We start from the raw sequence: 13,261 nt of genomic DNA, 5'->3' as shown, positions 1-13,261 counted from the left end.
GCCCACTACAACATGGATCCACCCTTATTTTCACATCCGCTTCTAAGGCAGTTCCTCAGAGGGACCAAAAACATTAGGCCTCCCAGGAGAGCACCTACACCAACCTGGGACCTCAACTTTGTTCTGGAAAAACTTACGCTGCCTCCTTTTGAACCAGCTTTCTCTGCTGATCTAATGTTTATATCATGGAAGACTGCCCTGCTGCTAGCAATAACTTCAGCCAGAAGAGTCTCAGAGCTTCAGGCACTAATGGCAGTAGAATCTTTCCTCATTTTCCATCAAGACAGAGTTTCTCTATGAACTAACCATTCCTTCATGCCTAAGGTGGTATCCAGTGTGGCTCTCAATCAAACCATCCACTTACCCACCTTCTTTCCAAATCCACAGAACAAAGGAGAAAGACTCCTGTACTCCTTGGACATTCACAGGCAACTACGTTACTACTTGGATAAAACTAAGGTTTTCAGAAAATCTGACCAGCTCTTTGTATCCTATGCTGCAGCTTCACAAGGGAAGGCTATATCAAAACAAACCATTTCCAAATGGATAGGACATTGCATTCATTTTTGCTATACCCATCATGGAAAGCCAGTTGCTGCTACCATAAGGCCCCACTCTACCAGGGCAGCAGCTACATCTACAGCCTTCCTCAGGGGGGTTCCAACCAAGGATATTTTGGAAGCTGTAACTTGGAGTTCAGTACACACCTTCACCAAACACTACCACTTACCACTTTACTCTAAGACTAGATCTGGCTTCACCACTGCAGTTCTGCAGGGCCTTCTAGCCTCCTCTAACCGTCTTTGACTCCTCCTCCCATCCTTAGCTTTGGGATTCTACCCAAGTGTGATGACTGCATCAGGGTAACACGATGAACATAGTACAGTTTTGTACCTACCATAAATGTAGATGTTCGAGTGTACACTCTGCTGCAGTCCAGGTTACCCTCCCTCCATCCCCTCTGACCTAACTAACTAAATCTTTACAATACCTTTGTGATGTATTTGCTTATAGCTGGAGGGATGTTGTGTTTGTGCTAAATTTTTTACATTGGTACTAATTACTGACCACCTTTTTGGGGGCACCTGATATCTGGGGCAAGAAAAACTGAAGAAAATGGCGTCGGATGCATCATATATACCCCTGGCGCACTGACGTCAGGAAAGGAGCGACAGCAACCGATGCCGGACCAAGACTTTGGAATTCAGGCCGACTGCGGGACCGCCTGACGACAGGATAACCCAAGTGTGATGACTGCAGCAGGGTGTACACTCAAACATCTACTTTTTTTTTGTATGCACATGGGTTTGAAAATTCAGACAAAATAATGAAAGCTGCAAAGATATTAGCTTGTTTTTTTTTCATTAGCAGATCTTATCAGTCAGACACTGGAAATCTACAGCAGTTAATGAGGTGAATTCTGTACTTTATGTTCTGAGTGAAGTTTACAAAGATTCCTTCATGCATCTGCAAGTTTTTTTTCTTCTTGCTGACTACTTTTACATGGAGACATGCTGTTTGCAGGTGCAAACAATCTTGAGAGTTCTGAACATTCCTCACTGAGGGAAATGCAAGATTTAAAGGTACAATTACAGCAGTTCAGTGAAAAATAAAGTTAAAAATTTTAGGAAGTTAATAAGAGGTAGTAGCCTTCCCAGCAGCCTTAATATTGTAATGCATTGAATAGAACAGTGCATAATTCAGTTTTTTAATGGTATTAAGTGCACTTTTTCTTATGGCTAAATAGTTAAATGTTTTTTGACAGCATACACACTATTAGTCCCATTTGGGAGGGTAATAGAGATAAGAAAAATATAGCAGTCAGTGCAAGTAGGAACACAATCTGCAACAGGTGCATTATTGGCAAACTTAATTTTAGATTAGGTTATGCCTATGGGTGCAGCTATGGATTCAGGGCAGTTATTTCTATTTGGAGGGCTAAACTTCATCTGTTGAAAGTGTACATAGTTTTTTGCATTTGTTCTAAGTTAGTAAGGTATGGGGAAGCTCTGAAAATGTATTTAGTGTTTTGTTTGAGAGGTTTCATCCTGCCAAGCACTAGCAGTCTCAAATGGAGATGTGAAGAAATAACAGTATAAAAGATCAGTCTGCCAAATATTAGTGTGTACATGTAATACATTAGTTGGAAGTACACATTCAAAAACTGTGGTATATAAGTGTTAACAGTAGCTTTTAATTATAATGGCTACTCTCTCCATAGTATCCTGGAATGTAAATGGCCTTACAGGTACGGACAAAAAGGAAAGAGTATTGAATTATATTAAGAAATGCAAAGGTTTACTAGCAATGCTGCAGAAGACATGTTTAGAAAGAAATGAGCATGTGAATTTACAAAGACAGGATTTTAGGATGGATATTTAGCACAATATCAGGGACAAAGAAACATGAGAGTTATGATACTGATTTGTAGAGGGGCTCCAATAGTGATAGAAAAGGAAAAAAAACAGTAATGGTAGATTTGTGCTAGTAAGGGGATATTGGCAAGGGAGAAGGATTATGCTACCATGTATTTACATTCCATCAAAAACTGCTATTATGGCGCTTAAAGAAAATTTGGGGAGAAATAATCAGCTTTCAGCAGGGAATATTACTTATAGGCCAGGACAGGAACTTGATTTGCAATAGTAATGGTGTGTCAGGGGGACATAGAATGGAAAACAGAACAAAAAAGGGTAGACTTCTGAAGTAATTTGTGAAAAATATTTGGTATGAAAGATGTGTGAATTCGGTAGTAGGAACTCTGACAGGATTTATATATCATTCCCCAAAGGTAGAGTAACTGGGGTAGACTGGTAGAAATTATATTTTCACAGGAGCATATGCATTTATTTTAACGTTTCAACACATCCTGTAAGTATTTCATATCTTTCACCAGTAAAATTAAGACAAAAATGCAGGGTAATGAAGTAAAAAATGAGAAACTGGAGCTTTCCCATCTCCCTGTTAACTTATTAGATCTGAGTGATGCCTCCAGGTGCTTCTGCAGTTACACCCTACTGATGCCTCTAGCTGTCAAATATGGCTTATTCATATTTGCATTAATAACTTCAAAACTATGCTACATAGAAAGTATTAAAATATTTCATCTTAGAGCATTCAAAATGCCAAACTCAACTGTGTTGATAGTTGACGTCTGTGTAGTGCAGGTAGAGCGATATTAACTGATGTCCCTCTATTCTCATGTTGCAGTATTCATCACAGTAGGGAGGTTGCTGCCTGCAGCACTGGACATCCAGTCAGTACACCAAAGTCTTTGGAGCAGGGGGGTATGTGCGAGTGACGTCTGCACGTACTCCCTTCAGAATATTTCTGCCGTAGTGAACTTCGGACTCCTGTTCACTAGTTCAGGAAGCAGATCACTTGTTTTTTCCAGATGATGCTACAGATAAGTACCCTGTTGGATTGTCTTGTTGACTTTGCTTGTTTCTGAAGATGTACATGTCCACTAGAAAGGGGAAGTGTGCTTTTGGGAGACAAATTCCTCACAAGGACAAGCACAATCAGTATGTATTTTGTTTAGGCGAGGCCCACGACCATACATCATGTGCTTTTGGTAAATCTTTTGTGCCTAAGACTCTCCGTGGCCATCTGGCCGCGCTGAAATTATATTTATAAAATCAAAGTCTTTGGCGTCTCGCGTTAGGTATGGAGGGTGGGATTGTCACATCTGACGAGCCGCCTCGGAAGAAGGCCAAAAAAGTTAGGCCTGATTCCCATGCTGCACCTCAGATATCCGGTGAGACTCTTGAGGCATATGAAAGCCCAGGATCTCTTTGGACCTCCGTTTCTCAACCTGTCCTGGGAACCACGGTGGAAGCCGGATTTAGCGGAAACAATGAGTATGTCCGCTGTGGTAGACCAGCCATCATCTCCTGATGGAGGAGAACCACAGCTCGTGGAGTCAGAGGGGCCTACTCCTACCCCTCCCATCCTTCCAGATGTCAGCGTTTAAACATACACAGCTCTCCACTCCTGTGAAGAGGAAACAAAAGTTAAAGCATTCAGAACAACATGTTCCTGGATGGGAAGTTTCCTTCCAGAGCCTTTTCAGGGCATTCCAGACCCTACTGACTCAGTTACCACAACCTGCTACCCCTCCACTACAGACCTTAGAGGTATCGGAGGAAGAATATTCCTCCTCTGAAGAACCCTTGAACTGCTCACAAATTGATCCCCCTAAAGATTTTATCACTCCTGAGGAAGAGGATCCCGTCACTCCTGAGTCTCCAGGAAAATAATTTACCTTTGGAGATACTATCTCCCACATGAGTGAACATGTTAAATGGCAGGCCTCAAATGCTTCTGACACAAAGAAGAGGTACTTTGATTTATTACAAATGGAACAGCCCTCCCCTTCTGCTGTACCTCCCTTACTTCCAGCCTTTCAAGATGCCTTTCTGGCTGCTTCACAGACCCCTGATTTCCAACCCCCAGCTTCAAAACGTCCAGGCAGGTTCTACAAAGTACCTCAGGACACTCAGTTCTTGTTTAACCACCCCACCCCCTGCAGATCCAGCAGTTATAGCACTTTCTGCTGATAAATCCTCCAGACAGCTGCCTTCATCTACTCTTTTTACCCTACTGACAAGGACATTAAATTCATAGCTAGGCTAGGCAAGAAGGTCTATACCTCCTCCACCCTTGCTATTAGAACCCTTAATTACCAAACCCACATGGCTAGGTATGTCTTGGACACCCTCTCCAAAGCCTCAACTCTCCTTTCTGATGTACCAGATTCACCAGCTAAGACACAGCTGAACACCCTCCTTTCCACAGCATATCAGGTGACTAGGCACTTCAAGTGCAGCTATGATGCTGTGGAAGCTTTCTCAAAATCTGCAGCGTCAGGCTGTGTTCTGAGGATATACTCCTGGGTGAGACTACAGTCCCTGCCTATGCATGTGCAAAGCAAACTGTTAGATGCACCTCTTGATAACAAGGCTCTCTGGACAAGCTTCAGCAAAATTCCTCAAATCCCTACAAGAAAAGGGAAAGGAATTACAAAATCTGAGGCATTTACTGGTGTCATAGGAATTATCCACAAAGGACTTCCTTTGTTAGGAGACAGTTTCCCATTCTGCTCCACCACAGGCAAAGGGACGAAGGCAAGCTAGGAAGAACTCCACTTCTAGATTCCCTTCCATACCCTCTTCCATTACCTTTCGGAGTCAGTCTGACCAAGCCAGACCACTTCCACTGTGACTTAAAACTTCTGCATCCCAACACACCTCTCTCCCTTCATCTCACACTTTCCCTAACCTCCTGGCGGAAGATCACATCAGAAAACTGGGTCCTCTCCATCATTCAGAGAGGTTATTTTATGACTTGGTGGACTTTGCCCCCCTTCCAGTGGATTGTACAACTTCCATCAAACCAGATTTATCTATTTCCCACCATTTCTCAACAATTACAGGCTCAGGGCACCATAGAAAGGGTACCTTTTCAACAAATAAACAAGAGTTTTTAACTCAAGAATGTTTCTGGTACCAAGGAAAGATGGTCCTTGGAGACCAATTCTAGACTTACTGTTCTCAACCTTTTCCTCAAGGTACCCACATTCAAAATGCTCACTTTGCATCTACTCTTACCCCTCATCCCAAACCAGACCTTTTGTGGTAGCTCTGGATTTGAAGAATGCCAACCTACACATTCCTATACACCCAGACTACAGGAAGTTCCTACGCTTTTCAGTAGGTTCCTTGCATTTTCAATTTTCTGCGTTACCGTTTGGGCTTTCCATAGCACCTTGAGTTTTCACAAAGTGTCTAGCCCCAGTGATTGCTCACTGCAGACCTCAGGGTATTCAAATATACCCATACCCAGACAACCTGTTAATTCCTCTTCAAGACTGTCAAACCCTCCACCACCACCTACAGAAGGTGACTACTACCCTAGCACAGTTAGGATTCACTGTAAAAAAACAAAAAGGGAAAATCCCACCTCACCCCATCTCAAGACCTAATCTTCTTTGGGTGCAGAATAAGACAGAGAGGATGAAGGCCTTTATTCCACATCAGAGGATAATGGACCTCACCCTTTACTTCAACAGTCTTATCCCTCTACCTTACTCACCAGCCAGGGAATTCCTAAGAATTTTAGGTTACATGGCATCCCTGATACCCATACTCCCTCTGGCAAGACTTCACCTGAGAAAGATCCAGTGGGTTCTGAAGACACTATGGAGTCAGCACTCTCACCCTTTGGATACCCCTCTCCCCCTCATACCATGCCTGAAGAAAGAACTACAATGGTGGATTACTGCCATGAGTCTCAACCAGGGAACCCAGCAGATCTGTACAGATGCCTCAGACATAGGGTGGGGAGCAGTGCTACTGCACAGTCACAAACAAAACACTGCAGGGAAATGGTCTACACTCAGAGACCATATCAATATCAAAGAAACAAAGGCACTTCTTCTAGCCCTACAGGCCTTCAAAATATCACTACTGTCTGGCACATTGAAAGTAATCACAGACAATATGATTGTCTTGTGGTACATAAACAAACAGGGGGATGAGATCTTACCCTGTTTGCAGTCTAGCCCCACAGATCTGGACCTTGGCATCAGCAATTCGTATTCACCTGCTAGCAGTGTACATTCCTTCAACAGAGAATGTTATGGCAGACACTCTCAGCAGAACTTTAGCACCCTGTCACGAATGGATGCTTCACAGAGAGGTGTTCCTGGATCTTATTCACAAATGGGGTATTCCACAAGCAAATCTGTTAACCTCCTCCCAGAACAGACAGATGCCTCTGTTTTGCACAAGGGATCCACATCCTCAAGCTTGGAAAGTGGACGCCTTCTCTTTTTCTTGGGCAGGGATGTATCTCTATGCCTTTCCACTTCACACAAATTCAGAAGGTCCTTCTGAAAATTCAGAAGGACAAACCAAAAATAATTCTGGTGACCCTCTTTTGGCCAAGACAACATTGGTTTCCACTTCTCCACCTTTTAGCCAAGGGCAATCATCGCAGGTTACCCCACCGACTAGACCTACTCGCACAGACTAGGGGATCCCTAGTACACCCTCAGGTGACTAATTTCAAACTGACCTCATGGGTGATAGGGTTCTAATCCCCTTCAGACACCTGTACTCCGAGGATGTACCAAGTGTTCTGCAGGAGACCAGAAAGCCTTGTACCAGAAGAAAGTATGTGTCAAGATGGAAATGATTCTCCAGGTGTTGTCAAAAGAAAAAAAACAGGACCCTTTATCCATTCCTGTACTCACAGTCCTTTCTTAGTTTTGTGAGCTCCTTCATTCAGGACTAACATATTCTTCAGTTAAGGTCCATTTGTCTGCCATTTCTGCTTGTCTGCTTTTGGTCCTTCCTTTGGCATCAAAGTTGAAGGTCAAGCTGTTCCTGAAAGGGGTACACCATATCAGACCCGCCTGCAGACCAATACCTCCACCTTGAGACTTAAATTTTGTACTTGAAAAAACTTACCTTGACACCTTTTGAGCCAGCACACTCAACATCCCTGAAACTATGTACCTTGAAAACAGTTCTGCTAGTGGCCCTCGCATCCGCCAGGAGGGTATCAGAAATACAAGCCCTGATGGCCATCCCTCCTTACCTTGTCTTCCATAATGACAGTCTCTCTAAGGACTAACCCTTACTTCATGCCTAAAATGGTTAATGAGCACTCAGTAAATCAAACCATTAACCTTCCTGTTTTCTACCCTCATCCTCAAAATTCCTCACAAGGGACTCTTCATTCTTTAGACGTCCACAAACAACTTGGTTATTCCTTAGACAAATCCAGACCTATCAGAAAGTCTGGCCAACTGCTCATTTTCTTCCACCCAAGGGCTTTAGGGAAGGCAGTCTTTAAACAGACCATTTCTTCTTGGATATCTAAGGCCATCTATATATGCTACTCCAGTCATGGCAGAGTTTTACCTGGACATGGTAAAGCCCGTTCCACCAGAGCAGCTGCCTCCTCAGCTGCCTTTTTCAAGGGGGTAGACTACGCCTCAGTCTTAGCTGCTACTTGGGCTTCAGATCATATCTTTATCAAGCATTACAAACTAGATTTAGTCTCCAGAGCTAGAGCTGGGTTTGCCAGATCTGTCTTACAAGGTCTCATTGACCAGGGACCACATACCTTCACCCAGGCTCATACCTAAAAGCTTTGCTACTCTCCCTAATGTGGTGAGTACTGCAACATGAGAATAGAAGTACATAGAGCAGTTGTGTAAGAACTTACCATAACCGTAGATGTCTTTTCCATGTTGCAGTACTCAGTCCCTCCCTCCTACCCCCTCTTTTGTTACTCTCCTTACCTTCTTCACCTGTTAATTACCTGTAGGGACATAGTCCTTCATCCAGTTAACCTCAGTAGCAGATACAGGCAATCAAGTACCCTATGGTCTAGTCTTCATGTGGGTCTTAAGGGACTTCCTTTTATTTTTCCGTCTCACCTTCAGGGTACTACTGTATGCAGCAGTCCATTCTGAAGGGGGTACATGCAGACGTCACTTTTATAGCCTATGTCGGTTTATGGCTCTGACCAAAAACGTTGCATGTACCTCCTGCTCCAAATACTTTTGTATACTGGCAGGATGTCCAGTGCTGCAGGCAGCAACCTCCCTACTGTGATGAATACTGCAACATGGAAGAGAAGGACATCTAAGGATATGGTAAGATCTTACAGAACTGTTCTTTCATTGATGTGTATGTATGTATATGTGTGTGTGTGTATGTATATATATATATATATATATATATATGTATGTGTGTGTATATATGTATATATATATATATATATCTCATATGTATATGTATATATATATATATATATATATATATATATATGTATATATCTCAAGAATCCGAGATAAAGACAGAGACAAAGTTATCAGGACAGTGACCGAGAATCAGGGTTACATTTGACATGTACAACAGCAACCACTCAGTGAAAAAACAGCAAAATACAACCCAAGGGTGATCCACAAGTTTATTTGTAACAAGCTCTCTACCTCTGATGTTTGAAATGTATCTGTACCAGTCATTTAGAAGATTTTATTTACTTATGCATGCATGCTTTCTTGACCTGGTTAGTCCTAGCAGGCCTGTCTTCGTGGCCTCCTTTTCACGACAGACCCAAGGTGGTATCCATACTGACTAGGGGGAATTTGGCCAGTGCACAAGGAAAGTTCCCCTATTGTTTTCAACAAGTGCCTTGGATTATTTACATCCACCTAAAACAGGCACCAACTTAGGCAAATCAGTCCATCTCATCGGAACATCTCATCTGAAGGATGGCACACTTAGGAATACAGCACCCCCTTTACCTTTCAACAACTTTGCTCAAGAATCGGGTAAAAGCCAAAAATAATGGGCTGGGGGGCATGCATTTTCTGAAGATCAAGAAGTGGAACAAACCTCTGTTTAGCATTGACTGACAAGTGATTTACCAAAAATATTAAAAATGTTGTGAGGGACAAGGCAAAATGTGATGCAAAATCAGGTACATTCTGCAAACTCCAGGACATCTGAGAGCCGCTGTACTACAATTGCAGTCCTGGGAAATGAATCTAAGCACCTAATGTGACAAAAGAACCTGCAGCTTGCTGTTTTACTACCTAATTATTTTATTCTAATTTCCTTAGGTGTCTGTACACTTTACCCCAGGAAAGGAGGATCAAGCCCATTATGCACTTGAAGCAGGGTGCAGACTTCTTGATTTTTATGTAAAGTACTTCAATATCAGCTATCCTCTTGAGAAGTTAGGTAGGTGGTTTGTTTTTAAGTTATTAAAATGAGCTCTGCTCTTTTACTTGCAATGTTTTTCAACTGTATGTGAAATATACTGTTGCTGTTTTATGTGATATGGAATGTAAACATCAGACAGTTCCAGTGTATCTTTTCCTTTGTAATACTTTGTGTGCAGTTTCCTTGACATCCTCAGAAGTTGAAGCACTTTTTAAATGGGGGAAATCAGAAAATCAGAAGGGAAGAGTAGACAATTTAAGCAAAGCGGTGCATAAGTTGTGTAAAGAAGTCACTTTTTTCATTGGCACCTGATAGGAATAATTTAGAGATCAGACTAGCGGTGGTACAGCGGTAGCATTGGTGCCTCACAGCAAGAGGTTCTCCTGTTCAATTCATGGCTGGAGTTTCTCCTGTGTGGAGTCTGCATGTCCTCCCCACGGTCAAGTGGCCTCTGAAACATGTGTGAATGGGCATGCCTTCGCTGAAGGTTGGGCGTCGGGCTGGCAACTCGGCACCATAAAAAAAAAGTCTATTGCCAATCATTAGCGGAATGGAGTTCTGCTGTGGCGACCCCTAATCAGGAAAGCCGAAAAGACAAACAACAACAATTATGTACATGTAGCATTCACCTGAAGTAAGAATAAACTGACTACAATGTCATATGTGCATGGGAAATTTAAGCTGAAGAAGTGTAGTTGTGTGGTCATGTACTCTGAATGTGTAGACCTCATCCCTATCCTATGCTAAAATGCATCTAGAAGTAGAATTATTGTATATAGTTTCATTGGATAAGAGAGGAAAGGCAAAGGTGAGAATTAAGGAAGGATAATCTTATGGAAGTTAGTAATGATGCATGCAAAGCCTGTAGAAGATAAAATCCCCTGACTTCATTGCACCAGTGATGGAGGAGGAGTTGAACTATGTCCTGTGTAATGGCAGGTGAAAAGGTATTGGTCTGTGTGAGTTAGTGTTGTCTTCTCTGAGCTTCAAGCAGTTTAGAAGAGTGAGAAAGGAAAACAGTTGTTAAAAAAAAGAGAAAGAAAAGCAGGTAGAATTCAGAATCATGGAAGCTGTGCCTTTAAGGGGAATTCCTCAGTAGTTGGAGATGTGTGTGCTTTGTCTTCTTCATCAGACCACTTGGTAATGGTTCTTGTCGAATGTACATCATGTCTAAAGCCTGTTCACCCTTTTGTCTTGTGCACTGCCCTTATGGTTTATAGTGTGCAAATACTGGTGATGTCAGATATAAAGATATATAATGTGAGAATTGAACCGAGTTTGATCAAAGACTCTATGTTCTTTATACACCTATTTTAAAACTCACATTGCATAATTATTTTATAGTTTATTTAAAGTCGGTGTGTGTAATTGTAACTATTTATCCCAATTGCATTCCATTTAAGAGGTATAACAGCTGTAGTTGTATGTAATTGTGCAGTAATGACACATAAGTAATATCTTTGAGGGTATTCCATTAGTTGTGTATATGTGCCATGTGGTTCATCAGAGCAGTTCATTAAAAGTTCTTGTTTAATACCTAGTCATGTGTAATGGCAGTGAGCAGTTTGGAAACGAAGAAGTGGCTGCATTAAACATTTTCATGTAAAGGTGAAACAGTACTGCTGTTTGATTTTAGTGTTGCAAACGTAGATATCTGCTGTTGTGGCAGCAGTTAGAAAAAAAGATTATTATGCTGGTTCTGTTGAGTGTTGGACTACAGAATAAATAAATGCACTTGCTATTGGGGGAACATTTAACCTGTGCATGGCTTTCACTAACGGCTCTGAGGTTACTGCTGTAGCAAGAACATTTTATCTACAGAATAGCAATTGCGGTTTGATCCTGTAGAATGTATTGACCACTATAGAATTAAGAGTGTAGATTCTTAAAAGACGATTTCAAGAGACTAACTGAATAGATGTCAGTGGTCTGAAATGAGTAAATAAAGGCATAAAAGGATATGAGGCGGGTACAGGCACGTTTCTTGTAAATCCCAAAAGACTGAGGAACGGAAAATGTCTCTGCTTCTTTTTAGTGAACATAAAGCTTGAAGTTATCAGTTAGTCTTTTCCTTTGTGGAGGCTGTTTGTTCAACTTGAGACTAAGTAAAAGAATTGTAACCTACCTAGACATAAATGGCGAGCTGTGGCAGCCATATTTTGTCAGACAAATCTGACTGCTTTTGAGCTAGGCTAGAGCATTTCAACTTGGGGCAGTTTATTGGATTTTGTTTACCGTGACCTTAGAAATATGTTGATTCTGTGCTACACAAAAGGCTAAAACACTAAACTGCATTTGAGCTAATTCAGATCTCCTTTTTGATGCCATCCTTCGTGTCATGCACTCCAATACTCACACTGTCATCCTTTTTCAGTTTCTATGTTCCTGCCTCCCAATTGGTGTGGATTGTGCTTCTCACACCGTGCTATGAAGGTATTGCCGTATGTGTTTCTTCCAGTATGTACCTGTATAGGACCTACCCTACTTCATTTTAGGTGTTTGTCTTTTTTGGTATTCTAGGAGTCTTTTGTGATGACAGTTTCATTGTTGTATATGTGTCTTGTGCCAGAATAAAACAAGTGATCCTTGCTATGTTCTTTATTTCTCTCCATTCACTGGAACAGAACTTGAATGTTCAGTTTGTCTTTTTCTTTGTACAGAAGTTACCTTCCTCTAGACTTAGTAGTCTCTTAACTGACATCGACATACTCCACATGATTTCACCTGTTTTTCAAAAATGTAGTGTGGCAACAAATTATTGATAGTTTTCTCTTGCATGAAGCATGTTGCATTTAAAACATTGCAGTTCTTATCGCTATTTTTAGTCATGTTTCTCTTCAGCGCATGAGCATAAGTTACAGGTTAAGGGGAATTGTTCTAGTAAAAAAAAATACTAATGTAGAAAATTAAAGAATAATTTTTCACTATTCTAAGGATAAGATGGTGCCTTCTTGAGGAATTTCAAGGTTGAAAAGGACTTTACACAGATGTCTGGAAAAAATTAGCTTTCACAGATGCCCAGTCCCATGTACTCGTATGCTTCCAATTCACAGAAAGTAAAGAAAAATATTTTTTATGGGAATAAGGCAATCTGTTTTGATAAAGAGAAATACACCAAGTTTCATAGCTGACTTTGTTGGGGCAAACCTAATCAAATGACTATTGAATCCCTTCTTATGCTGCACTATCTGGTAAGACTAATTTGGTTGCATTAGTACTTACAATGGCATTAGTTCAAACACTACTGCTTTCTTGCATTTGTTTCATATTTTTGACAAGGTGGGGATTTAGGAATTCTGATACTGAGTTCAGAACCACATTTCAAACAATGACATCAGAGATCTGAATCATCACTTAACAAGGAGCTTGAACTTACGTTGCTCACAGCCATACATCTTAACCTCTTAGAGCAAGAAATCTGGACAAAGCCATAAACAATTGGGGGACAAAGACTCCAATATAGGGACAATTTTTAAATATTGAAAAAAAGCCATAAACTGAAAGGTATGAAGTCTGAA

General features: G+C 41.3%; 1 protein-coding gene across 1 annotated transcript in view; it reads left to right on the top strand.

The window, feature by feature from the left end:
• LOC122795645 (leucyl and cystinyl aminopeptidase) overlaps window positions 1-13,261 on the top strand; it is a 1,650,338-nt gene that overhangs the window by 672,559 nt on the left and 964,518 nt on the right. Inside the window, exon 5 of the mRNA XM_044063917.1 lies at window positions 9,641-9,761. Coding sequence (XP_043919852.1) covers window positions 9,641-9,761 — 121 coding nt within the window. The remainder of the gene's footprint in view (window positions 1-9,640; window positions 9,762-13,261) is intronic.

This window comes from Protopterus annectens, chromosome 2.part2 (genome assembly GCF_019279795.1).
Source record: "Protopterus annectens isolate FY-2018-M chromosome 2.part2, PAN1.0, whole genome shotgun sequence".
Taxonomy (NCBI): Eukaryota; Metazoa; Chordata; order Ceratodontiformes; family Protopteridae; genus Protopterus; species Protopterus annectens.
The sequence above is the reverse complement of the archived record's forward strand: the minus strand, read 5'-3'. Positions and strand labels throughout refer to the sequence as shown.